A 26,326-nucleotide genomic window follows, 5' to 3' on the forward strand; every position below is an offset into this window, starting at 1 on the left:
AAGCATTTGGGCAACCAAGGACACACAGAAACAATGGCAGAACATTTCAAACACCACATTTCCATTTATTTTATTTTTACACAACTTCTTTCAGTATTCACTTGAAAGGAGACGTTTCAACACATTTATCCCATACAAAGGTATTTTGCAATTGAAAATATTTTAACAGCCTACAAGAGGTCTCTAATTTGTTACAGCAGGAAGAGGTTTGATGGTTTTGCTGGCCTGGGGGTTGTAGTTAGATTTATGGCTAAAAATGCTCCTCAGCTCCACCCCAATTCAAATGAAATTTTGACAATGAGCTGGGGATTTTCAATAATTTTGTGAGCCAGCACAGGATGCAAACAAGGTGCTGAGGCACTCCCACTTGTAGAGGAGACTGTGAAACATCTGACAGACATCTGCCAGCAGCCGCAGGGAGACCTGGAACTGGGGTGGGCTCTGGAAACACCTCATGGATCCCCAGAGCCCATCACTCTGCAAAGGACACTGCAGGTTCTGCTCTTGCTCATGGCAGTTTTTATTTGGAGAAGCACCACGTTTTTGGGTTGGTTTTCATGGCTTTTGGTTTGTTGTTTATTCTTTTGTAAACACCTGAAATGGACATGCACAGAATACATGGATTTTTAAAAAATGATGTGGCTCTCTTTCAGATGCATTACCCAGATCTGGTACAAACCCTAAGAGAGCTGCTATCTCTAAATCAAGCCTGTGCCTCAAAAATCTGCTTTGGATTCAGCACAGGAGAGAAGTTTTACATATGCCCTTGCTATGGGGATAATACAAAGTGTGTACTTGTTGTACATTCTTTTTAACTGGGAAAAAAAAGGAGAATTTCCACTCTCACTGGGATTTCCTGTCTTCTTGATGGGGGTGGGAGCTTTATTTATTGATGCTGGTATTACCAAAGTATTTTACATTTATTTTTAATTATTTTTAACTTTTGATGATTTTTTTTTAATGCATACCATACCTTAAATTCATCTTTAATTATTTTTTCCTCCAAAACCTCCCATACATACAGCCATTTAAAGCAGGTTAAAGTATAACAAAGCAGCATTAATTAAGTGCCTTACCAGGCATGATAATCTCAGGAAAGCCCATTTTCCGAGCCACTGCTGTTGACCGGTCCACTAAGTGTGGAAACTCTTTCCTAATCTGATGGATATCTCCTGGAAGAAGTTTCAAAGTCACCCACAGACCTGTTGTGTAAAAAAACCACAGTTATGAAAATGCTGGGATTTATTCCTTCTTACTGAAGATTTCTTTCCAGAACTTGAAAAATGTACAAACGTTAAAATAGTTAGGTACATTAAGATAACTGATCTTCCTTTACTAAAAAAATAGAAAATACTTTCAAACACTGAACAGATCTCATCACTTCACACAAAAATATGAGTACAGCACACAGAAATATTTCTGATTGTGTTCCATGGTCTTTGTAATGAGATGTTTATCTTCCATGGGGAAAAAAGAGAAGGAGCAAGGATGATTTGCATGGAGAGACCCAAGGACTCCAAGCAAGCAAGAGCAGCAGATCCACGCCCCAAACTGATTGATCACCACCCCATAAAGCTGTTTTTACTGCTCTGAGCACACAAATCTACAGCATCAGCTTCACACAGCTGATATTTTTCTGCTCAGCAGCAGAAGAAGCCACTAAAAAGCTGCTGCTTGCCAACTAACATCAGGCACATTTGTTACAGGAAAAAGAAAAATGCCAAAGTGGAAAAAAACCCATAAAAATAAAAAAGAAACTCAACCCAAAGAAGCCTCCACTTGGTGAAGTGGCTGGCAATCAAGTTTAAGCACAAAATAATCACAGCAGCAATTTGCAGAAGAAAATCCTAAAATTAAAAGCTATGAAAAACACCCCAAAAATATTCATCCATGAAATAAATTGTGGGTTACCCTGTTAGAGAATTAACTGTACATTCATTTTGTGTACACTTGGCAGCTTGTCTCTTCCATGGTATCTCTGTAAGAGTTTCTGGGCTGATTTGCTGCCAGGGATGGTTCTGACAGCTGCTACTTCACTGAGCTGCAACTGTACCTGCACTGACTGGCTGAGGAACAACTCCTGGTCCTTTTTCTGTTTGTTTGGGCAATCTTTTTTAGGGGAATGAATCAAAGGCACTGAAATATCTCCTCCTGTGGGATACACACTGGCCACAGGTGAAAACAAGGAGGGGAAACAGATAAAACTTTTCCTCATTAGCTAAAGGAGAATTTAAAAAGAAGGTTTAGGTAAAATTTTGTTTGCTATTGATTAGTGCAAAAATCAGAGGAAATTGTGTAGTTTTCCTGGGGTTTGGCCCGATATGGAGTGATACAGATATTCACAGAGTGTTTGGTGGAAACTCTGTATGAATCAGCATAGCTCTGCATTAATCCAGAATTCCCAGAAGATATTGAAGCCAGCACTGGAATAACTGGGCACAGCCACATCATGATCCTGGGATCACACACAAAAATAAATCAAGCCAGAGCAGTGGCCTGGAGAAGGTACCAGGGAAGGTTTCAGAGGGGTTGCCTGGCTCTAGCTCCCTCCTCACCTCCTGTGAGCTCAGGTCTCCTGCAGAAGGAGCAAAATGTTCCAAGTGCAGCTGCAGAGAGCAAAAACATGGGGAAGGAAGAGAAGGGAGGGAATATCCCTTCCTTCAGCACGGAGAGGTAAAAATCCACAGCTCAAGAGCACAAGAAGTGAGTCCTTGAGTCATCACCTCCAGCACAGGATCTGTCATGGGACAGGTGGGGCTGGAAGGGACCTCTGGAGATCTGGAGAGATCTCTGGAGATCATCCAGTCCTGCCAAGGGGAGCAGGTGACACAGGAACATGTTCGGGTGGGATGGGAATGTCTGCACAAAGGGAAACTGCACGTCCTCCCTGGGCAGCTGCTCCAGAGCTCTGCCACCCTCCATGGGAAGGAGTTCTTCCTCATGGTGAGGTGGAACTTGTTGTGTTTTAGTTTATGGCCACTGCTCCTCATCCTATCATGGGGAACCACTGAAAAGAGTCTGGCCTCATCCCCTGACCACCTCTGGATGTATTGATATGGAATATTGAGATTCCCTCTCAGTCTCCTTTCCCCAGAGTAACCAGGCCCAGCTCCCTCAGTCTCTGCTCATCAGAGATGTTCAGACCCTTGATCATCTTGGTCCCTCTCCAGCAGAAATATGAACACATCCAAGAGCTGGACAATTCTACAACATGCAGAGTCCACCCTGGGCAGGCAAAAAATTATGGGGAAGGGGGAAGAGCAGGCAGAGCCCTGAGGGATGGGGAAAGGAGGAACAAAACCATACAAACAGTTTTTTGATCCCAAAATCAAAACCACCACGAGACGAAGCAAATCAAAGTGCACAGAAAGAGCAGTACCTACCCTGACCCTTGTGGTTGACTTCTTTAGCAGCAATCACTTTGTTTATAACAGTCTGCAGGAAATCATTCTCCCCTGCCACCCTGGGTGAAAAACGGGATGATATGTTCAGCTGCTTGTGTCGAATGGCGTCATCCAACGCTAGCCTGGAGGATGCACATGACGACCAACACCAGGAGACAAAGGGGCACAGAAAACCAGAAGTCACAGTGACAAGGGAACACAAAAGATCGTATCATAGTTGTGACAAAGAGTATTTATTAGTCAACGCAGGACAGAGGACAGGAAAGGTAACAAGAAAGACAGAGGGAGATCATTAATCAGAAGAACGCTGATCTACCACAGAGAGTCCAGCACACCTGTGAGGGCTCTGCTCCCTCAGGGACAGGGACAGTCCTCAGGGGGAGCTCTCCCACATGGGAGGCCCCAGTTACTCATGAAAACCCACACAGGCAGTTCTCTTCTCTATAAATATTGAAATATATTCATAGCAGACTGGCCCTGCAACACCTCCAGGGTCACCTCTGCCATTGCACAGGTGGAGTGCCTGAAGGAAAAGCTCCCATCAATCTCACAGGGAAAAGGAGGAGAAGAGCAGACAACCCAACTCAGTGAACAAATGAGAAGATGGGGACGATAAATAAACAGCAGCATTAGGTGGCACTGAAGTAAATCTTGCCAAGTGCTTTTGACAGCCATTGTGCTGGTGGCCAGTGAATGAATACAAACAAAGATATGAAAACAGAATTCATGTGGTAGAACAGAAACAAAGCATGGGATGAGGAGAAAAATGTGCCTCATACACACAGCCCATATCTATGTTGGAAATAACAACACCAGCGTTCACCCTGCATTGGTTTCTACCTTATTCATGTCCTTTGGGATAGACTTTTTCAGGAGAATGTTCTCATTTATTACAGGGAGAAAAGAAAAATCACATTGTGCATCTTTTTGAAGCTCTGTGTATATGGAACAGGAAAAATGAATCAGTGCTAATGGAGCAGAAAACTGGATGTTCCATTAGCACCCCCTCTGAAAGGTTCATTTTCACTGCATACTTCCACACCGGCTAAAAAATAACTTTGCTGTTGTTTACCACACAATAAATGTATCTTTCTCTTCCCCAAACCCCATTTTCCTTGAAAAATGGAATTGTACTTTGATTTTGTCAGTAACCTGTCAGGACCTGCACACTTTGCAGTCCTCTCACCAGCCCTACACCTTCAAACCACAACAGCTTCCTGAATTGTGCCTATTTCTCAAAACAAAGTTAATTTATGATTTTATTATGCCAAGCTTTTTAAAAAATATTATTAAAAGCCCATCTGAATATCCATTAGAGCATTAATCAAGGAATTTAGCTCCCATAACTATGTTTTGCCTTTTGGAACAGATGGCAGTCCAGCATATTCCACAATGGGAGAACTAAGCATCCACGTAAATTTATTATTTATTCATTTTTTATTTATTTACTTCATGTAAATTCATCTGCCTTATCCCTTCTGCCTTTCCTCACTTCATGGAAGTAAAAACTTGGGATTTATGGATGGAACATGATCTCTATTGATCTCAGGCAGAGCTAAACCAGCAGTGAACTTACTTTAAGCACTTCATCTCTTACACATTCTCCCCCTGACATCTTGAAACAAAAAGAAAACAAGGCCTCAAAACTGGGAATGGATGTTTTAAACTCCAAAAACCCACAAATTCCTGGAGCTATCACTGTTGCAGCTAATGGCAAATTATCAGGAAAGATATATTAACAATATTGCTGAAGAGAAAACATCCCATGGAAATAAATTAGCTTAAAATATTAGCTTTTTTTAAAAATCGAAGTTTAAATCTTGGTTTTTTCCTGCTTGTTCTTGCAGCTGCTCCCTACTTACGGCTGGAAGGGGATGAAGTGCTGCTTGTCCTCATCATCAACCTTGCCGTTAATGATGTCGGTAACATCCATCACTGCAAAGACAAACCAAGGGCACTGAATGAACTCAGCAACGTGGGAAGAGGGAAACCCCTGGGGAACTGAAGCCACAGTGACTCAGAAGAGGGGTGGAATTATCAACTGTGGAATTTCAGAGTTGTCTGTGGAATAACAGGGTGAAAATGAGCTTTGGAATCTCAGCTACACAAACCCTGATGAGTGCAGGATACAGCAACCAGTCTGATGGGATTTGAACAACTCTGGGTTTATCCAGCCCCACAGCAGCTCCACCACCCAATTTCCAGGGAAGGACTGAGGAGGAGATGGAGAGAGCACCCCAGAGGTACCTGCCACCCCGAAGGGCCTGCGCAGCCCCGACGTCAGCTTCCGGGTGTTGTTGTCCCGCAGCTCCATCCTGCCCACACGCACGATCTGACACACAAAACTGATCTTCTCCCTCTTCAGGTCCTTGCTGCCCAGGTCCTACAAACAGGAGTGACATCAGGCTGCTTTCTAATGGCTGAATTTCAAGTTCCATTTCAGCAGGCAGAGGCTTTGCTGCTCAGAATTTGCCTTTGCTGCGCAAGCCTCTAACAAAAAGTGCTCTCAAAGCAAAGCAAATTTTGTAACAGTACTTCAACATCTTACTGCAGTTCCATGCAAATTCATTCCTTAGGAGGTCAAACCATTTCTACTAAGTTAAAAGTTCAAAAATTCACTTTGGTTTTTCCCAGGTGTTGAGAACATTTAGCAGCCACTTAGGAGAAATGTCTCCTGCAAGCCCCCAGCAGCACAGAATCCCAGAATTGTTTGGGTTGGAAGGGACCTCCAAAATCATCTTATTCCCACCCCAGCAGTGAGCAGGGACACCTTCCACTGTCCCAGGGTGCTCCAACTTGGCCCTGGACACTTGCAGGGATCCAGGGGCAGCCACAGCTGCTCCGGGCACTTTGTGCCAGGGCCTGCCCACCCTCCCAGGGAACAACTCCTAATTCCCAGTATCTCACCTAACCCTGCCTTCCAGCAGTAGCAGCCATTCCCCCTTGCCCTCCAGGCCCTCCCCAGCTGTTTCCCCCTGCAGGGGTGCCCCAGGCTGGTCCCACTCAGCCCATCCCCAGCCCTGGGCAGGGCACACTCACGGTGAACACGGCCCTCAGGTTGTGCAGCCTGTCAATGTCCTTGGGGAGGCCACAGCTCGACCACCTCACCAGGTAGTTCTCACTGAAAAGAACAACATTTTCAAGACTTTTTGTTTAAATTATAGAGCAACAGAAGCACAGAATGCTTTGGGCTGGAAGGGATCATGAAGAACATCTCATCCCATCCCTGCCATGGCAGGGACACCTCCCACTGCCCCAGGCTGCTCCAAGTCCTGTCCAACCTGACCTTGGGCACTGCCAAGGATTGGGAGTCCACAGCCTCTGTGGGAAACCCATGCCAGGGCATCACCACCTTCCCAGGAAAGGATTTCTTCCTAATACCCCATCTAAATCCACTCTCTTTCAGCTTAAAGCCATTCCTCCATACCCTATCACTGAATGCCCTTTAACTTAAGCAGATAAAATCAACTTCAGAATTCACAGGAGACTTTTCAACCCAATTTCCTTATCCTAAGGAAACAAATATTGAGCAGGGAGCTGGCATTTCCCTTAGTGCACACAATTTTTATCAAGAAAGCAACTCCTCAGCAACCAAGTGTGGGAATCCTGCAGCTCAGCAAGGGCACAGCCCTTGCAAGTGTGCTCACCTCTGAATTTCCACAAGCACAGCAAGGCCCTGAAACATGCCCCAAGTGAAGGGACCTGCCTCTGCTTTCCACAGAAATTTGACTTTGCTTAGCCCCAAAAGTCCCTCAGTACCACCCCTGAGTGAGCACAGATAAAAATGGCCCTGACCTGATGAATTTGGATTCCAGGGGGTCATACAGAGACATCAGCACTTCAGCATCTTCTCCTATTTTACACACGACGTTTTTTAAATTTACAAATAAAGCAAATGAAGGAGTGGCAGCAAACTTGGCTTGTCTGTTGATATCAATATTCTGCTTCTGAGACTGCAATTGAAGAACAAAATAAAGTTTAACTTAGCCCAACAGACATCCAACTGCTATAAAACTTTCCTAAAACCTTCCAGAAAGAAGAGGAGGTTTCCATTGAGTGCCTGCTCCTGTGATCTTTTTTCTGTTAAGTTTTATGACAGACAGATTTTCTGGATCTGTCTTGAAATGCTGCACCATAAGGAAAAAGTTAAAATAAAAAAGAAGAGAAAAAGGAAGAAAAGATGTCTTCACTTATTAAGGAGAGAGAAACAAATGGAGAAGAAACAGAGCCTCAAACATACCTAAAAAAAATCCAGCAACACACAATAAAAAGAAACAGAAAAGTTCTTCCTTTTAAAAATAAGGATTTTGAACTGCAAAGGTGCTGACAATTCAAGACTGAGAAGGGCTTTAAATTTGCCCCTTTTATTTCAACAAAAAGTTTTTAGGATTGGCATAAAGAAACCAAACAAGAACGAGGATTTTAGTCTTTGTGATTCTCAAATAGAAACTCTGATGACAACCTACCTTACAAACCTCTCACATGCACATCTGATATTAACCTACAAATGCAGCTGATTTATTCATACAGGTCTGAACCATAAATTCTACTAAAGCCTTTAAAGGATGAAAAAAAACCACCCTAAGACAAAACTTCTTACAAAATTTTTAAGCCTGATAATTCCTCATAAACACATCAAATCCCTCATTACCAATGCTAAAAATAACAGTCATCCAATTAGTTTACAGCCTTGTGTTTCCCAGGGAAAAGCCACAGAGTCTCTCACTTTCTCCTCCTGCAGCCTCTCCTCCACTTGCTTGGAAGCGATTTCATGTGCTCTGAAAAGGCTGATGGTGCTGGTCTGCTCTGGGTCCAAAATGTTGCCATCTTCATCTCTAACCACCAGATCTAAATCCAGAATTCTAAACAAGACAGAAAATACGTTTGTGGATTAACAGTGCTGAAAGGAATGCCTAAAAAGCACCTGCCAAATGTTCAACTTGCACACCTGACACGTGATGGAAAAGAAATTATCTGAGACGTGCTAATGTAATTTAACATGTCAGCAACCTGGGGATCCAAGTCACTTATTCCCACAGCACAGGGAGAAGGGATGGAAATGAAACAGCACAACAGCTGGGGAAGCAACTTCTTAAACAAATAAATTTGCCACAGACTTGGTCTCCTCCTATGATTTATCCAAGAGCCTGAACAACCAAGTCCCAGCACACACAGCTCATGTCTCCCACTCCCAATTCATGTTTTACCCACACCCCACAAGATGAGGCAGAAGTTGTTTCCTTTTTTAAAGCAGAAGCCAGATCTCTGTCAGCAGGGTGTTAACATCCATAATTACCTTCTGCAGAGAGGAAGCTTTCTGCCCCAATCAAACCCAGGCTCAGGAAAAACCTTTCCCTTTTCTCCACATTTTCCAGCAGCACCAAGAGTTACAAAACCAGGTCCCTTCCCTAAGACTGCCCTTGTCACCCCCACCCCAACAAATGTGTCCTTATTTCCTTTCAACTCCATGGTCAGCTCTCCCAATGGAGCTGCTCTAACTTTAGAGTTGAAATATGTTTGATCAATGAGCTTAAACCAAATTTTCTGTGTCTGGTAAGTCACACAGGGGCTCCTGATTTATCTGAAAGTAAATTCTGCCTGGGCACAGCCTGCAAGGACTTGGGAACAGGAGCTGTGGCACACAAAGATATATCCATGGACTTGGAGTGTTAAACCCTTGAGTGGGTTGGTTTCACCACCCAAACCCTTCCAATTAACTGCACTGCATTAATTACAGAGGAGACAGAGATCACTCAAGCTGCAGGGTGGAGGCAGCAGATTTTGAAGCTCTGCTCTGGAGCTGGACCCAGACACCACAAAACTCTCCAGCATTCCCAGAACATCTCACTCCCAGATGAATTTTCTGGTGAGAAAATGGTTTCATCACTGAAAGCAAACAGAAAAGCAGCCAAAGTTGTTTTCTTCCTCCCTACTACTGTTCCCTGGACAGCAGCCACAGCAGGAGAAACACCCACAGAGCACTGGAACTGCCAGAGCCCTTCCATGGGAGAAGCTCCTGGGCCAGGGGGAAAGCTCAGAAATTCAGGCAAAGTCTCATAACCCAGACTAGAACACACCAATGTTTGCACAGGCTGTCAAAGGAGTCGAAGCAAACCCTCCTTTGATTCAATTCCTTTGTTTTAGCCTTTAACTTGCAAATGATGCTTGGGAAAAAAAATCTGATTTTTTTTTCCTAAGTGTCCCAGTTACAGATATTCGCAACTGAACAAAAAAAAAGCATTTTCACAACAAAATTGCCTGACCCAATTTCAGAAAGATATTAAAAATACAGATTCCTAAGGCCATTTTTGCTTCCTCAGTTATTCTGACAATATGCTGCAAAATTCCTGTATTTACAGAAGGAAAAAAAAACTTATTTACAAATCAGTGTTTCACAAGTCAGGAAAGGTTAGGACATGATTAGGACAGAAAACATTTAGAATTATTTGAGCTGGGACCTCAAAGGTGACCCAGTATTTATAAAGCAGATAATGAATTCATTCTGTCTGGATCCTAAAATCCCCATTCATGCTCCTTTTAGGCACAAGTGAAGGGTTTAGGGTTTTATTAGGAACATATGTTACCTTTCAGGGATGAGCATTTACTCAGAAGTTCACATTCACCTCCCTCTGCACTCCCCAGAGAACTTTCTGATCACTTAATTAGCCCATCAGAACATTACAAATACAAAGCACAGCACAAGATTTGAAGATTTTCCACTGAATTTGAAGGCTGAGCATCTGGAGGTTATTCAGAGCAACTTTCACCAACTCCTTGGGCAGATGGTGGAACCCAGTAGCCAAACAAATAATCCCAGCAACATCTGGGTAATTGTCTGCAGAGGTACCAGTCCATACCTCAGATTACAAATGATAATTACTGACTGAATGCAGTCGCTGATTATTTTTTAATTTTTTTTAATCACAGGTTTTGCTGATAAAGCACACAAGCAGAAATACTGCAAGTTTGGCAGTTCTTAAGGAATTCAACACAAATAAATGAAATATGGCGACAGATTTGCATCACTAAGCATTGAAAGACTGGGTTGATAAAAATTTTTTCACTCCCCAGGTGTGCAGGACAACAGAATCCCACACAATGGGCAGGACTGAAGGGAGCACTACAACATTTTGTCTCTCAGTATTCAAAACACTGCTCCCAATGATGAGGAGTAAGATTTGATTTCTTTTTTTTGATCAAAATGCAAAATTATAATTGTACAGACAAGTTATAATCGAAAATTTGTATTTACAGAAATTGTCTTTAAACCCAGCCAACCATCTGGGGAGAGAATACATCTGAATCACTGAAATACCCAACACATGCAACCTGCACTGCTTTTTGGGGCAATATTTCCTTCCCAACTTCCACTCTCTTGTGTTAAACAGCTCTTTTCTTTTATGAAATCTCCCTGCTCATCTCGTGCCATCAGCTGGATGCTGTGGAAGGAGAGGAACCAAGAGCTAAATGGGGCTTCTGAGCCAAATCCTTCAACATCACATTACAGCTGAGTGACTCGAGGGCACAGGCAGCTGGTGGTGCTCACAGGGTGACAACTGTTTGTGCCACAGAAGCAAGTGGAGTTTAAAATTCTATTTTCAAGGCAGGCAATACTTGCACTTTTGAATTGGCCTTAAAAAATTACAGCTTCATACCACTGTCAAATTGATGATACCATCAAGAGAGAGAGATGGATTCCACTTTACATATTACACTTTAAAGATGCTGCCTCAACTTCAATCTTTATCTTGCTGTAACAGAAGTGTGAATACACAAATATTTCATCTACAGCTCCAGGGGGAAAAAAAAGAATACTCCAAAAATTCATTGACAGCTGATGTGTCTTACACAGGGTGATCAGGATTCAGGCAGAAAAACTGGGGAAATGCTGCTCACAAACCTGTTGCCATAATCAATTTTGGCAGTCACTTTCTTTTTCAGCTCCTTGAGCTCGTCTTGGGGCAGGGTCCCAGAGAGGATTTGGGATCTCCACTCAATCAGGTCGTAAATCATGTGCCGGACGCTGCGGAACATCTCCCTGTTGTCCTGCTGTTGTGGGGGGAAAATGGGGGAGAAATCAGGTTTGGAGGCTTGGAAATACACAGGAGAAATTGCAATCATCAATAAGAAATCAAAAGGTAAGTCTACAGCAGCTCTGGAACAGGAGCCTCACTTCCTACAGTACAAAATACTGAATATTCTGAGTGCTGCACTCAGCTTTAAGGAGCTAAATAGGTGTAAATGTTTGGGTTTATGTTATCTTAAAACTTGGGTCATGCTGTTTTCAGGCATCAAAGGAGAAATGTCCTTTTATTGATTCCCAGTTTAGCTCTGTTCAGTGACCCTCTGCACTGAGCAGAACAGGAATGAAAATCGAGCATTTTAACAGCAAGATGCTCAAGTTCTGCAACAGATGGGAGAATCCTTTCTCTCCCTGCTTAAACCTCCACAGCAACACTTGAAAATCCCTCACTGGGCACATCAGTGCCATACAAGCCCAAGGTAACTTCTAAAGGACAGTGAAACACCAGGAAAGACCTAAGCTTGATAGGAAGTTAAATAACTCAAGTGTTTATAAAGCCTGGAACTGTGGATATTAAATACTGCCAGCAGCATGTACAAACTTTCCTTGGCAACACTCAGCTAAGCTAGGAATAATTAAATAATTACAATAAAATTCTCCACTTGAAAAAAACCCAAGGAAAAACTGCAGAAGATGCAGGAAAAGAACATAATGACTCCAAGACTCTGGAAAAAGGATATCTAACTGTGAAACTTAAAGACTTCAGTCTGTTCTGATTATCCAAAGCTGGCTTGATTATAGTGGGAGAACCTTCACAGAGAAAAAATACCCATTATTAAAAGCTCTTTAATGCAGCAAAGACACAACAGGCACATATGGCTGGGAGCTAAATACAGACAAACCCAAATGGGGAAGAGGTTCCTGATTTTTGAGGCTGCAGGGAATCATAAAGCAGAGAGATGGGAAACATTCCATATCCCCTGCTCTCTGCAAACAAAAACTGAACATCCATTCAAGATTCAAACACAAATTACAAACTGAATCAAGGCATTAATGTGGTCATTTAATGGGATTTGATATGCAAGATAGGGACAGCAAGGAATATCCCTCAAGCCTGCAGACTGAAACCAGTTACCTCCAGTAAATCAAACCTGCCCTGACTGCCTCAAAGTTATTAGCAAAGAATTAAAGTATTGTTCAACATGGAATCCTAGAAAGGAATGGTTTGGGAGAGATCTTAAAGCCAAGACAGACCCACCCACAAATTCCACTGTCCCAGCTTCCCACCCTGGCAGTGCCCAAGGCCAGGTTGGACACTGGGGCTTGGAGCACCCTGGGATGGTGGAAGGTGTCCCTGCCCATGCCAGGGGGTGGCACTGGGTGGGATTTAAGGTCCCTCAAAACCCAAACCATGCTGGGATTCCAAGGGCAAAGCTGTTCCCAGTGCCCTCCTGAGCTTCTGTTCCTCCTGCTTTATTTCTGCCTTTATTTCTACTCCTTCCCTGCTCCTCACCTCACAAACTCCCTGCTATTCCAGCTCCTTAAAGCTCTCTGTTTAACACATAATCTGTTTCTTTTCATAGAAGATATTATCCTTCATCTTCTATATTGCCACACTACATCACTTCCATTGCACTCTTACTCCTAATCTTTATTTTCATGGGTGTGATTAAAAGCCACATTAGTCAGCACAAACGTCTTCATTACACTCGGTGTCTTCATTACACAGCTTGCACTTTTATGATACAAGATTTCAAACATATTTATGGGAAACAGAGACTGCATTAAAGCCTGCTTTAAATAAAGGAATTTCATGTTCCCATTATCTTGTTACAGTGACCTTGCACAATGAGAGCATCACAATGTGGGCCAGGTCCCTTAAATCCCACAGCAGGCCTTGCTTCACATCTGAACTGCACTTTTAAATAGAAATTTGAACTCTGGATCTTATTTATGTGCACTTTCACCTCTAGTTTTGTATATTCCCACCTGAGAGACTATCAATAATTATCACTGCAAATTTCTAAGAATATATTCTTATGTGGTTGAAACATTAGCATATCAAAATAAAGGCTGCAAATTAAGGTGTCAAAATTTGGGAACAATCAACTTTTTGTAAAGGAATACTGAGAGGTTAAAGGTCTACACTGATGATTTAACAAAGCTTTCAGTTTAGACCCACAAATTCAACACTAAATACTCAATTGTTTCATAACAGAGACTGGCAGCCTTAAGAAACAGCCTGAATACTACTTCTTTAATAAAATTACAAGCTAAATTACTCCAAATCTGTATATACCTTAAAAATAAAACATATATATAATGTTATATATCTATTATATGTTATAAATCTATTATATGTTATATATCTATTATATGTTATGTATACATAACATATATATTATGTTATAATGTGTATATTTTATAATATGTATATATAAAATATTACATTTGTATAAATAAAAGATATCTATTATATGTTATATATCTATGATATGTTCTGTGAATATCTTCTATAAAACATATAAAATATATATACTTTATATACTATGCTTTATAGATGTTGTATATATACTATGTGTTTTGTAAATACTCTAAGTTCTATATAAACTATATGTTTTATATAAACTATATTTATATGTTTATTTATTCAATGTATTTAATATATGTATGTTTTATATATATAACATAACAGAACCTACACAAAAAAGGGATTGTAACTGCTCAACAAACGATTGCTAGATCAAGGTAACACTCTAAAAAGAACCTGATTTTGCACAAGAAAATTAAGGGATTTGAGCAAACAGGCAAGAGATTTGTGCTTTGACAAGCACAAAAACCTACTGAGATTTGTGCTTTAGCAGAGATGATGCTACATGGATTTTCAGCACTGAAAGTAACTTTAGAAACAACAACAGAAGGCAAAATTCATTAAGAATTCCTTCATAAACAGCATTCCTTCCCATTTCTCCTGTGCCTTCCCCAGCACTTTTCCCACCAAACCCTCCCAGTGTCAATGTTTTCCTGAGCTCTGCTCACCACATAGAGCTGTCTCCAGATGATGGACCATTCCCTCAGCGTGGTGGTGACCTCCTGGATCAGGGGCAGCTCGTTGGGGATCACAGTCTCGTGTTGGCTGAAGAGGAAGAGTTGAAAAAGAGGCTGAATTAAGCAGCAGCTTCAGTGGGAATGAAGAACCACAGAATTGTTAAGGTTTGAAAGGAGCTTTAAGGTCACTGAGCACCACCGTGGTCAGCACTAAGCCATGTCCCCAGTGCCACATCCACTCAATTTCTCAGCAATTGCAGGAACGGTGACACCACCACTGCACAGAGCAGGCTCTTCTGTAGATATTTTTATGCTGGTATTTAATCTAAACCACCTGATCTAGAATAATTCCTAAGGAAGCACTGTTCATTTCCAAAGAGAACGGAGTAGAAGTGGGTTGGAATTAACATCACTTGTTGTAAATTTATAAGCAAAAATAAGATGTAATCAGATATTGAAGCACACCAGTAAAACCACCCCACATAGAAGGTATTTGGATGTGCTCAGATTATGGAATCATGGAATGGTTCAGGTGGAAGGGATCAAAGATGATCTTGGACTGATGCCTTGTGCAGGCTGACCTAGAGCAGAGGCTGGACAGGGTTCCAGAATAAAGCAGGAATTTACTCAAATGATCTCCTCCATGGATCCACCCTGGGCAGCACCAGAGCCCAGCCAGGGCTGCACCCAAGATGAACCAAAATGGCCCCAAAATGCACGAGGGGCACGGGGTCTGTCCCTGGGATCAGTTCTGCTCCATTTGCACCTTGCAGTTCATTGTCCCATTCCAGCTTTAGCCCAGGCAGTCCCACCCTGCTTGTTTTTCTCTCTCCAGCCCACGGTGTTTGTGCTCCTGGGCTGAGATTGGGATCATTTGTCCTTGGTGCCCAGCTGGAGCAGGAATTGTTTTGTCTCCCTGCTCTGTGCACAGAGCTCAGCATGCCCTGATGTGAACCCAGCCCCACACACTAAAGCAGCACAGAATGGGAAACACAGAAAAGCCAAACCTGAGGCATCATTTCCCCCCTGCCATGGGCAGGGACACTTTCCCTTGTCCCAGGTGCTCCAACCTCAGTGTCCAGCCTGGCCTGAGACATTTCCAGGGATCCAGGGGCAGCCACAGCTGCTCTGGGCACCCTGTGCCAGGGCTTGCCCGCCCTCACAGGGAACAATTCCTAATTCCCAATATCCCATCCATCCCTGCCCTCCTTCAGTTTAAGGTCATCCTCTCTCATCGTATCAATCCACAACTTTGAGAATTTTTCCCATCCTCTCCTCCTTTGTCCACTTCCAAGGATATCAATGCACTGTAACATTCATTACTGACTGATTTATTTTACAAGAAACAACCAAGATAAAACCCAGCTGAGCCCAACCTGCAAGGCCACCATACTGCTCTTTAACTGTTCTTTTTTTTCAAAATATCTGTCTCACAATGAAAAACAAGGGTTCAATTCCTTACCACGATGTTTCTGTGTAATTTGTTTTAAAATGAGGTGCCATGAAGGTAAGAAACACCAGCAGATCTCTGAATATTGCAGAAGTAGGGTACTTAAAGGCAGTTTTGCAATCAGCAAGGAAGATGTCATTATGCAGCAATCTCATGATTAGTAGTTTGATCATTTACATATTTAACAGAGTATAAAAATAAATCAGGCACAAAGGAATAAAACATTTTAATCCTGTTTCAGTCCATTTCATACCTGGGTAATGATTTATTAATTTCACTCCACCTCCTTTTTCCTCTGGATTTTTAACTCAACTTTTACACTCATGTTAGATACTTCTACCTGCATGCCCAGCAAAGCTGATTTGATACAAAAGGATCTGAAGAGCTGCTGAACAACAAATCCAGCTCAAACCACTGCACACAGTAGGGAAAGGAACGGGAAAAACACAAAATAACTTCTCAGTGAGGCAGAAAACTACATGGAAACAAGTGTAAGCTACCTGGAAATGCATTGAAATGATGTGGATAAAGCAGGAAAAAGGAGTTTTGTTCTTTTCAAACCCAACTTACCCTTTGCCTTCAACGATTGCTTCCTTGAGATGGATATAGGAGGCAGGGAATATGCCCTTGGAGAGGGAGGGAGAGGAAAAAAATGTGTTATTTAACCAGCTGCACGCAACAGATTGTGTTTATTACCTAAAATATGCCAAAACACTGCTGGGTGTGCAGAGCCATTCACATCCCCGAGCATCAGAACAGTTGTGTTTGGGACTTTTTTAATATATATTGAATTTCTGCATTGCCTGTCCTGTCAAGATCTTATTGCAACCTTACGGCTTCTCTGAAAAAATACTCTAAATTCATCAAGATGCCAGAAATAAAAGAATATTGTTAAAATAATCCAAGTCAAACTGATAAAGCAAATTCCACCATCCACTCTTCAAGGCAGGAGTTCGGTTTTCAGATCATCTGGGAATGCAATAATAGAAATTCTTGGGAAGCCACCAGGGGAAATAGAGCATGGGCATGTGAATTTTTTACCCCAGTTTAAAAATATTTAAAAATAACTAAATTCAGCGGCAGCCAGACAAATGCAGCAACACGTGGAATTAATTTAAGGCAAGAAAAATGTCTAATTGCTTCTCAGACTGTAAAAAGCATGTTCATGAAATATGGTTTCTAAGAAATTCAATGTGTTCATACACACAAAAAAAAATAAAAAGCAACGTACAAAAATAGAATAAAAACCCAGGCCTGGTAAGAAAATGGATGGGATGAACCACCAAACTGTACTTTTAGGCATGGAAACAGCTAAAAACACACCTTTGGAGGCAAACATAGCATTTGCAGTGTTTTACTGAAAAAAGCAGCAAACCCTGAAGTTTAATTTTGTTTAATTAGTACTATGAAGTAAAAGGCTCAAAAAATAAAACATGATGCTACAACCAGTATTTGTGTGGTTTCCTCTCAGAAAAGCTGCTGTAAATGCAGCCCTTGGTGCACACTGGAATTCCGGTGCAGGAGGAGCCTCCTCCCCTCTCCAAAGGGAACTGAAAACTCCCAAGGTCAGGGAGCTGCATTTCAGCACGAATTCAGAATTTAACAGGAGCAGTGTCAGCCTCTGAACAGAGCAAGGAGAACATCAAGGTCTGAACCTCTCACTGAGGAAAAGTTTGGTGCAGCAGTTACTGCATAAAAAAAGATGATGCATATCAAGATTTAGTGACTGATTTACCTTTAAAGTGCAAAAACTGGGATGACAGAAATATAAAATAGCCTGGCTTGGAAGGGACCTTAAATCCCATCCAGTGCCACCCCTGCCATGGCAGGGACACCTCCCACTGTCCCAGGTGCTCCAGCCTGGCCTTGGCACTGCCAGGGATGCAGGGACAGCCACACTGCTCTGGGGCTGCTCCTCCACAGCAGCTGTGGCTGCCCCTGCATCCCTGGCAGTGCCAAGGCCAGGCTGGACACTGGGGCTGGGAGCACCTGGGACAGTGAAGTGTCCCTGCCATGGCAGGGGTGGCACTCGATGGGATTTAAGGCCTTTTCCAGACCAAAACATTGGGCAATTCCAGGAATTCCATCCCAGCCCCTCCTCACCCTCCCAGGGAACAATTCCTTCCCAATATCCCATCTAAATCTCCCCTCCTCCAGCTTAAAGCCATTCCCCCTTGTCCTGTCCCTCCATCCCTTGTCCCAAATCTCTCTCCATCTTTCCTGCAGCTCTTTCAGGCACTGCAAGATCACAATGAGGTCACCCCAAAGTTTCCCACCTCCAGGTGAACAATCCCAGCTCTCCCAGCAGAGCTGCTCCATCCCTGGGATCATCCTGTGCCTGCTCTGGGCTCTCTCCAGCAGCTCCAGGTCCTCCCTTTGGAGCCCAGAGCTGGATATGCCACTCATCCTTCAGGCCTTGCTAAAATCAGTTTTTATTAACCTGAAAAACCCCCACTGACCAGAGGCTGAGGACACAGAGCAGCAGGGACCAGTGCACACCTGGGATCCAGCTCCATCCCACCCACACATCCAGAGCCAAAATCCATCCTACAGCAAGAGAAAAATGAGGATCACACTCTGGCAACACTCACCTTCTTGGATTTCTTCCGTAGTGTATAACCCCTGTACCAACCTGGGAGAGAAAAAAGGGGAAAAGCATTAAAAAGTTCATTTGTGGCCCCTCCCAGCTGCTCCTCCCCAACTCAGCAGCACCCTGAGGTGGTTTCTGATCATGCCTCAGCCCTGCACATCCCACCCCAACTTCAATTCTCCATAATAAATAAATATTTTAATAAATATCCTGGATAGAACAAGTCACCCTGGAAGGTGCAAAATCAGAGTGATAATGGAGAGAAGTACATGACAGACATGGTGGTTCACATGATGTGTTTAATTGCTGTGCATTTAATTTTAATTACTGATTCACCAATACAAACAAAACCAATTTAAGAGCATTAATTTGAAAAAAATTTACTCAGAGGCTACTTCCATTTCAAACCCACTTAAATTCCACAAATCCAAGCCTTCAGCTGTTAGCCACCTCACCAGGAAACAGGAATACCTGAGAATTTAGGGGTCACATATCAAAATACAAAAGCAAGGAGCCCTTTTGGAGAAGTGAGCCTGGATGCAGCATCCACCCCTCCAGCCTGGCAAAGAAGGGTTTGCACCGCACAGCATCCCTGACAAGGGGAGGATGGGGAGATCACAAAGCAGATGTGGAATAAAAACTGCAGTCCCAGTCCTGGGAACAGGGAGAAACTTCCATGGAACCAACACATGCTGATAAATTCATTACACACAATGTGGAGCCAGAAATCCAAATGAAAGGCTGAGGCACAGGGGGTTTTTCAGTCTGCTCTCCTGCAGCACAAGCCCAAGGGATTCATCACCTCCTCCCTGCAGCTCTTGGGGCTGGGTTAGTGCCACCTCAAAAATCTCCAATTTGTAACCACCAACTTCACCTCCCAACAGAGGCACCACAGCCTCACATCCCACGCTCCCACTGCTTCCCAAGGAAATCAGCACTCCCAGCCTTGGGCAGGTGCAAAGGAGCCAAAGCATTTCTGCCTGTGCTCCCTCCACTGCCTCAAACCTGTTCACAGACTGCAATCCTAATAAAAAACGGAATTCTCACAGTTTCAGACAAATAAAGCAACATTTTGAAGTCCTGCAGTTTAAACTGCTGAACAACAGAACTGTGATCAGATGCACTGCACAAACTGGAGAACAAACAATAATTATTCCTTCTCTCCTGGGCTGCCTCAGGACATCCTGTGCAATAAAAGCCCTGTGGCACAGACAGCTCCCCATGGATGAACCTCTCCTTCCTGGAGTTTTGCAGGCAGAGCTGGCAGGATCTTGGAGAAGAGAGCAGCCCAAACCTGCCTTGGGGAACTGGCTGCCCTGCTGCTCCTGCCCTGCTGCTGCTGTGGCCAGGCAGGTCCCACCAGGCTCCTCCTGGAGCTGGGAGGGAGCCCGGGGTGCCCCTGCAGCTCCCACTGGGGCTGCCCAAGAGGGGGCTCAGATGGGGACAGGGTCACTCAAAGGGTGAGGCCATCTCCAAACAACCCCCCAAAGACATGGGAGAGCTGGGGGGGGCTCACCTGGAGAGGAGAAGGCTCCAGGGAGAGCCCAGAGCTCACCATGGGTGTGAGACTGAGCCCTTGCAACTCCTCATCTCTCTTTGCAGAGACCCCAACTGAGCAAGGGTTTCCCATGAGTTTTTCTTGGCAATGCAGATTCAGAGAGGAAAAAACCCCAAAAACCAAACTTCTACCACTTCAAAGCCCTCAGAGCCTTCCAGGGCCTGAAGGGGCTCCAGGAGAGCTGGAGAGGGGCTGGGGACAAGGGATGGAGGGACAGGACACAGGGAATGGCTGTAAGCTGGAAATGGGTGGATTTAGATGGGATATTGGGAAGGAATTTCTCCCTGTGAGGGTGGGGAAGGGATAGGATGGAATTGCCAGAGCAGCTGTGGCTGCCCCTGGACCCCTGGCAGTGCCCAAGGCCAGGCTGGACATTGGGATTGGAGCAATTTGGGACAGGGGAAGGTGTCCCTGCCATGGCAGGGGTGGCACTGGGTGGATTTAAGGTCCTTTCCAGCCCAAAGCATTGGAGGATTCCAGGAATTCCTTCCCTGGGAAGGAGGGGATGCCCTGGCACAGGCTGTGGACTCCTCATCCCTGGACCAGACCAGACCTTGCCCTTGGGAAATCTGGCACCAAACAGCTGGAGCTGTGCATCCATGGAAACGCTCAACTAAGAGGACACCAATGAAATAATAACCAATGAAATATTTCTGTCTGTCAAAGCTGCAAGAGACACTCAAGAATTTGCTGTGGTTGCCCCCAAACAATGCATCCATTCTGCCAGTTCCACTGCGTTCACAAACAAACAAAAAAACTGCAACAAAAGCGAAACTTTCCCATAATATCAAGAATAACTTCTGTGAAAATCCCTGTTTGGGAAGCCAAACCCCCTTCTCACTAGAGCAGCACTAGAAATTAATTGATGCTCCAACAGTTAATCTTGGTCTTGAGGTTGATTTTCTGTTACATTTCCCAGCAATTCCCTTTAATCAGCCACATTTGTTGATCATACGGTTCCATTTGCACATTCCATCAAATAATGTCAAGAAACAGAATTAAAACAATAAAGATGTGGAAAGTGTTAATCCAGAATGTGGCAAATACTTGGGTTTTAGGGTATCTGCTACAAAAGGCAATCCTCCTCTCCTGCAGAGCAGGATATTTGGGAATTCCTAGGGCTTTCCTGTTTGGCTTTTCCTCTGAGGCTCAGATCAGAAGGGCAGAGAAAGTTTTCTAACTGAACAATAAACTAAAATACTTCCTAAAAGAAAAAAAAAAAAAAAAAATTCAATATTAATTAGTCTAGAAAGTAGCTTCATCTTTACTTCGGTTCCTGGAAGAACACAAATTTAGTAATTAATAATGAAATGTGTTCATTCATTTTCAATCCCCTCACTCCCATAGAAACAGAGGATATTTTCACCAAGACTGAAACTTTACAGGATCCAGACACTGAGTTGTTTCTACACAATTTTTTTGCATTTTAGAGGGGAAAAAAATTTCTACAATTAGAATTTAAAAAGTCAAAATTTTAATAATAAATACAAATTCCAAAATAAGTTCTACTCATGGGCAACAAAAGTAAATATTATTTTAAACACAGGAGAAAAGTTCAACTCAAATTAATTCCAGTACATGGCAGCAACAGATATCCTACATTTGTCCTAAAATCAGATCTTGTAGACCTGAGACTGAGCCCTTCCAAGTCCTCATCTCTCTTCTGCAGAGACCCCAACTGAGCAAGGACTCCCCATGAGTTTTTCTTGGCAATGCAGATTCAGAGGAAAAAAACCCAAAAATTAATTTCTACCACTTCCAAGCCCACAGACACAGACCAGTCTTCAAAACTACTCTCAATTTAGGAATTATTGCAGAAAACTAATTTAAAATAGTATCCAATCTATTTTGGGTTGGGAGGAGATGGACACTCAGGATGGGAGGAGCAGATGTGGACTCCAGCAGGTATCCATGAAAAAAGCCAACTGCTTTTCCCACAGGGAAAAGGGGCAGGAAAGGCAAAATCCTCAGCAAAAAGGCTTTACTGACTCTCCAATAACTCATCTGTCCCAGGATTATTTAATTAGAGGGTTTTCTTTGGATGGGCCCATTCCCAGCTCAGTCTGGCACACACCTGGGAATTTGTAGGGTCCAAAACCTCCCAGAGGCACAACCCACAGCAATTTTACCCAGGGAAAGCAGGAGATCAAACAACTCAAATAATCCCCTGATCTTGGCAGCTCTGAACACGAGAGGAGAGCTACAGCATAACTCAGATGTCTGTCTTAGGTTTGGTTGTTGTGGTTTGGTGATGGTTTTGTGGGAATTGAAATGTTGAGAGTTCTTTTGAGAGGCTCAGAAAGTGGTTTGGTCTCAGTCTGTTGTAGCTTAGGAGAGTTTTTTGAGATTTTGTTATAAATTTAGAGAAGTAACATTACAGTCTTTTCTTAATAAATTAAAAAGTAAAACTTCATTATTTGTAAGTATTAAAACAGGTTTACACAATTGTGTGGTCTGTTTGAGATATTCTGCTGAAGTATTGAATTGAGGATATTAAGAGATTTTGTAAACTTGTTATCCTTTGGTTTTGCTTGATTTGTAAGAGTTTTTTTAAGTTTCCTATCTCAGGTTGGGAATGAGCAATCAGAGCTTGGGAGAACAGGAATTTGCATTTCTTTCACCATGAACTCATCCCATGTGCTCCAAACCCTGAGAGGGTGAAGGTTTTCCTCTATTTCCAGCCCATCCCCACTGTCCCATTTATTTGGGAACAGTCAGCATTTATTAGGGTTTCAGCATCTGATAGGATTGCAGCATTTAATAGGGTTTCACATTCCTGCTCAGTTTCTCCCACATTCATTAAATAAATCTATTTTTAAATAGAAGTACAAAGCTGTGCAATATTTGAATCACTCCATTTGCATTTAATATCTCTGCATTATCAGGGGTTTGTTAAAGCATGCAACATCAGACAGTGGAAAGATTGCTTTGCTCAGAGTCAAACTTGGCATTGCAGCAGCAAACTGAGCTCCAAGAAAAGGCCAGCCCAGGAATAATGAGAAAATTCAAAAATTCCACTTCAAGTGATGATCAACTCTTGCTGAAATAGCATTGTTTGTTTCAGTAAATGTAACATTTAAAAAAATCCAATTAATCCATTAACTAAAATAATTTATCACCCAGATCAATGTCTAGAGAAGCAAATTAAATCAATATATTAAAGTAAATCATGCTTCCACAAGACAATGTTACACACTATTTTAAACACACACTTTAGTTCTGTGTGCCCCACACCTCTCCAAACTGCAGCACGCCATAAAATTCCAACTCAAGGATATAATGAAAGTTTTATTTTGCTTGGATTAAGAGCTGAAAACGTTGTGACAATTTCCACATCATGTTGATTATCAAACTCAGCATTGGATCAAGGAGGAAAGGTTTTGGTAAAGGTGATGTTGGTAGAGTTTCACATCAAAGAGGCACCTGGAAAGGCTGAAATCACCAACGGAGGCACCCATCTCAGAAGGGACACAAAAATCATTCAAGACCCAGGTGACTTCCAAATTCAGATTAAGCTTCTTGTAGCAGAAGGTTCTTTTGCATCACCCAAGGTTTCCCAAAAAGCATCTCTCATTTCTGGGTTCCCAAAAAGCATCTCTCATTTCTGGGTTCCCAAAAAGCATCTCTCATTTCTGGGTTCCAAAAAAGCATCTCTCATTTCTGGGTTCCAAAAAAGCATCTCTCATTTCTGGGTTCCAAAAAAGCATCTCTCATTTCTGGGTTCCCAAAAAGCATCTCTCATTTCTGGGTTCCCAAGAAGCATCTCCCATTTCTCTAACATGGGGGAGATGCTACAACTGATCCACACAAACCCAGCTGTGGGAAAATTCTTCTTCCCCAGAAAATCCAGAGCTCATTCACCAGCTCATCAACCACGTGTCTCCATTCATTCAACTTCCAGTCCAAGAGGGTCACAAACAGAAAAGGAACGCAATTCCCAAAAAAAATCCTGTTTTTCAATTGAATTTCTGCCATCTTACCCTCATAAGTTTCCAGGATGTGCACGGTGTCCCCAATCTGCAGTGAGAGTTCATCAGGTCCCCTGGCATCGTAGTTGTAGAGAGCTGGACAGAGGGAACACTGCTGTTAGTACAGCAAGGCCACACAATTCCAGGTGCTTCACCACATCACTGCTTTTATTACTCATTATTGACATTCTGAACCTTTTTGTGAAAAAAATAAATAAAATAAATTCTATAAAAATTCAGCCAAGTTCTTAAATCCATTAATAATTCCCTTTGAAACAAAATAAAACCCACAAGCTCACTTCCTAAAGCTGTCCCTCACTGTGTTTGTAATGCCTTGCTTCTCCATGGCAATAGACTCAATTTTTGTTGTATTTGCCAGCCTTCCACAGCACTTTGTGTCAATTTTAGGCAGTTCTACAAAGAACTGCTCTGTCTTCCCCTGTCAGCTCAACACACAGAAAACTTACAAAGTGTCTTCTGAAAACTCAAATTGCCACACGAACATTGAAGGATGATTTCTCAGTCATTTCATTCATTCATTGCAAGCAGAGGATGTTGAAAAATATGATTCCAGAATTTCTGAGTGGCTCAGGCAACTGCAGCAACCCACTGTACAATAAAGTCCAACAAATCCAACAGAACTCAAAAACCACTCCTGCCTGCCACTCCCAAAAGAAAATCTGGGCAATGTCCAGAAAATTCTGACAAAGAATGCTACAAACCAGGTTTAGTTGGGAAAAAAATACTCATGATTCAAAAACCAAAACAGTTACAACTCCAAAAGCCAAATTTTTACAAGTTTTATATGGAGTAGATGCTCTGTAGGGGAAAAAAAATCTTCCAATACCAAGGAGTGTCCTCATGATTGAGGGCAGAGACTGAAATATTTCACAAGAAATTGAAATTAAAGAATTTCAGTCAGGGTGGACCCACAGAAGTTTCTTCCTCAATTTACAAATGCAGCTACTCCCACCAAAGAGGGTCGATAACTCCTGAAAATCAGAATTTCTCACTATTTGTTGCAGCTCTTCAGGAAACAAAAGCATTTTTGGAACACAATAATAAACTTTAGAGGAACCTCTGAAGTCCCTCCCACCCTGAGATTGTCACTGCTTTTCTTTTTGCCTCAGTTTCCAGGGCAGGGCTCAGGGATGTTTTATTGGAACAGAAAGAGCTGGGTAAGGGACACGTGGCTGTCAGAGGAATTGACTTCAGACCAGGAGTTCACAGAGCATCCACAACCCATTCCACACTCATTACAGGTAACACAGCACTTCCCAAACCCCCTCAAATCCCAAAGCTGTGGCAGAGTTCCACATGAAGCCATGAGATCCAGACCTGGCAGCTCCCTCCCACCCCAGCACCTCTCCTGCATTACAGGAGATCAGCATCCCAAACCACACCTGCAGGAACTGGAACTGCACAAAAGCCCTGCTCTGAGCCCAGATCTGATCGTGTCCACAGCCCAGGAACATCCCGGGGGCACCAGGGGAGCTCTGATCCCAGCATGAGGATGGGGATCAGAGCCCACTGCCTGCTCCAGTTCCAGACTCCAGGAATTCATTCTCCCCAGAACCCCTGGAGCTCCAGCTCACAACCAGATCATCAATAAATAATCCACTGGTTCACCAATAAATCAATAAATAATCCATTGGACCACCCATAAATAAATCCATAATCCATTGGCTCACCAACAAATCGATACATAACCCATTGGATCATTCATAAATCAATCCACTGGATCATCCATAAATCAATCTATAAATCACTGGATCACCAATGAATCAATACATAATCCATTGGCTCACCAACAAATCGATACATAACCCATTGGATCATTCATAAATCAATCCACTGGATCACCTGTAAACCAATCTATAAATCACTGGATCACCAATGAATCAATACATAATCCAATGGATCACCAACAAATCAATCCATAACCCACTGGATTACCAAAAAATAAATCCATTATCCATTGGCTAACCAATAAAAAATCCATAATCCACTGGCTCACCCATAAATCAATCCATTGGCTCACCAATAAATAAATCCATAATCCACTGGCTCACCAGTAAATAATCCATTGGATCACCAATAAATAATGCATAACACACTGGATAACCAATAAATAAATCCATAATCCATTGGCTGACCAACAAATCAATCCATAACCCACTGGATCACCGATAAATCAATCCATAAACCATCAGCCCACCAATAAATCAATAAATAATCCATTGGCTCACCAGCAAATCAATATATAAATCACGGTCTCACTACCA

General features: G+C 42.7%; 1 protein-coding gene across 2 annotated transcripts in view; it reads right to left on the reverse strand.

Moving 5' to 3' along the window:
- Nucleotides 1-26,326, reverse strand: part of DOCK1 (dedicator of cytokinesis 1) — a 277,154-nt gene that overhangs the window by 229,593 nt on the left and 21,235 nt on the right. Inside the window, exons 2-13 of one of the 2 annotated variants that reach the window (XM_054276537.1) lie at nt 24,054-24,137; nt 18,517-18,557; nt 16,496-16,551; nt 14,467-14,563; nt 11,305-11,453; nt 8,131-8,266; nt 7,200-7,357; nt 6,444-6,525; nt 5,652-5,787; nt 5,267-5,339; nt 3,384-3,463; nt 1,077-1,202 (exon numbers count right to left, since the gene is read on the reverse strand). In XM_054276537.1, the coding sequence (XP_054132512.1) occupies nt 1,077-1,202; nt 3,384-3,463; nt 5,267-5,339; nt 5,652-5,787; nt 6,444-6,525; nt 7,200-7,357; nt 8,131-8,266; nt 11,305-11,453; nt 14,467-14,563; nt 16,496-16,551; nt 18,517-18,557; nt 24,054-24,137 (1,218 nt within the window). Of the gene's footprint in view, nt 1-1,076; nt 1,203-3,383; nt 3,527-5,266; nt 5,340-5,651; nt 5,788-6,443; nt 6,526-7,199; nt 7,358-8,130; nt 8,267-11,304; nt 11,454-14,466; nt 14,564-16,495; nt 16,552-18,516; nt 18,558-24,053; nt 24,138-26,326 lie in introns of both variants that reach the window. The other variant, XM_054276536.1, reaches the window with a different exon arrangement.

Source organism: Melozone crissalis, unplaced genomic scaffold (genome assembly GCF_028551555.1).
Source record: "Melozone crissalis strain CALT ecotype California unplaced genomic scaffold, PUWL_Pcris_2 ptg000019l_1, whole genome shotgun sequence".
NCBI classification, from domain to species: Eukaryota; Metazoa; Chordata; class Aves; order Passeriformes; family Passerellidae; genus Melozone; species Melozone crissalis.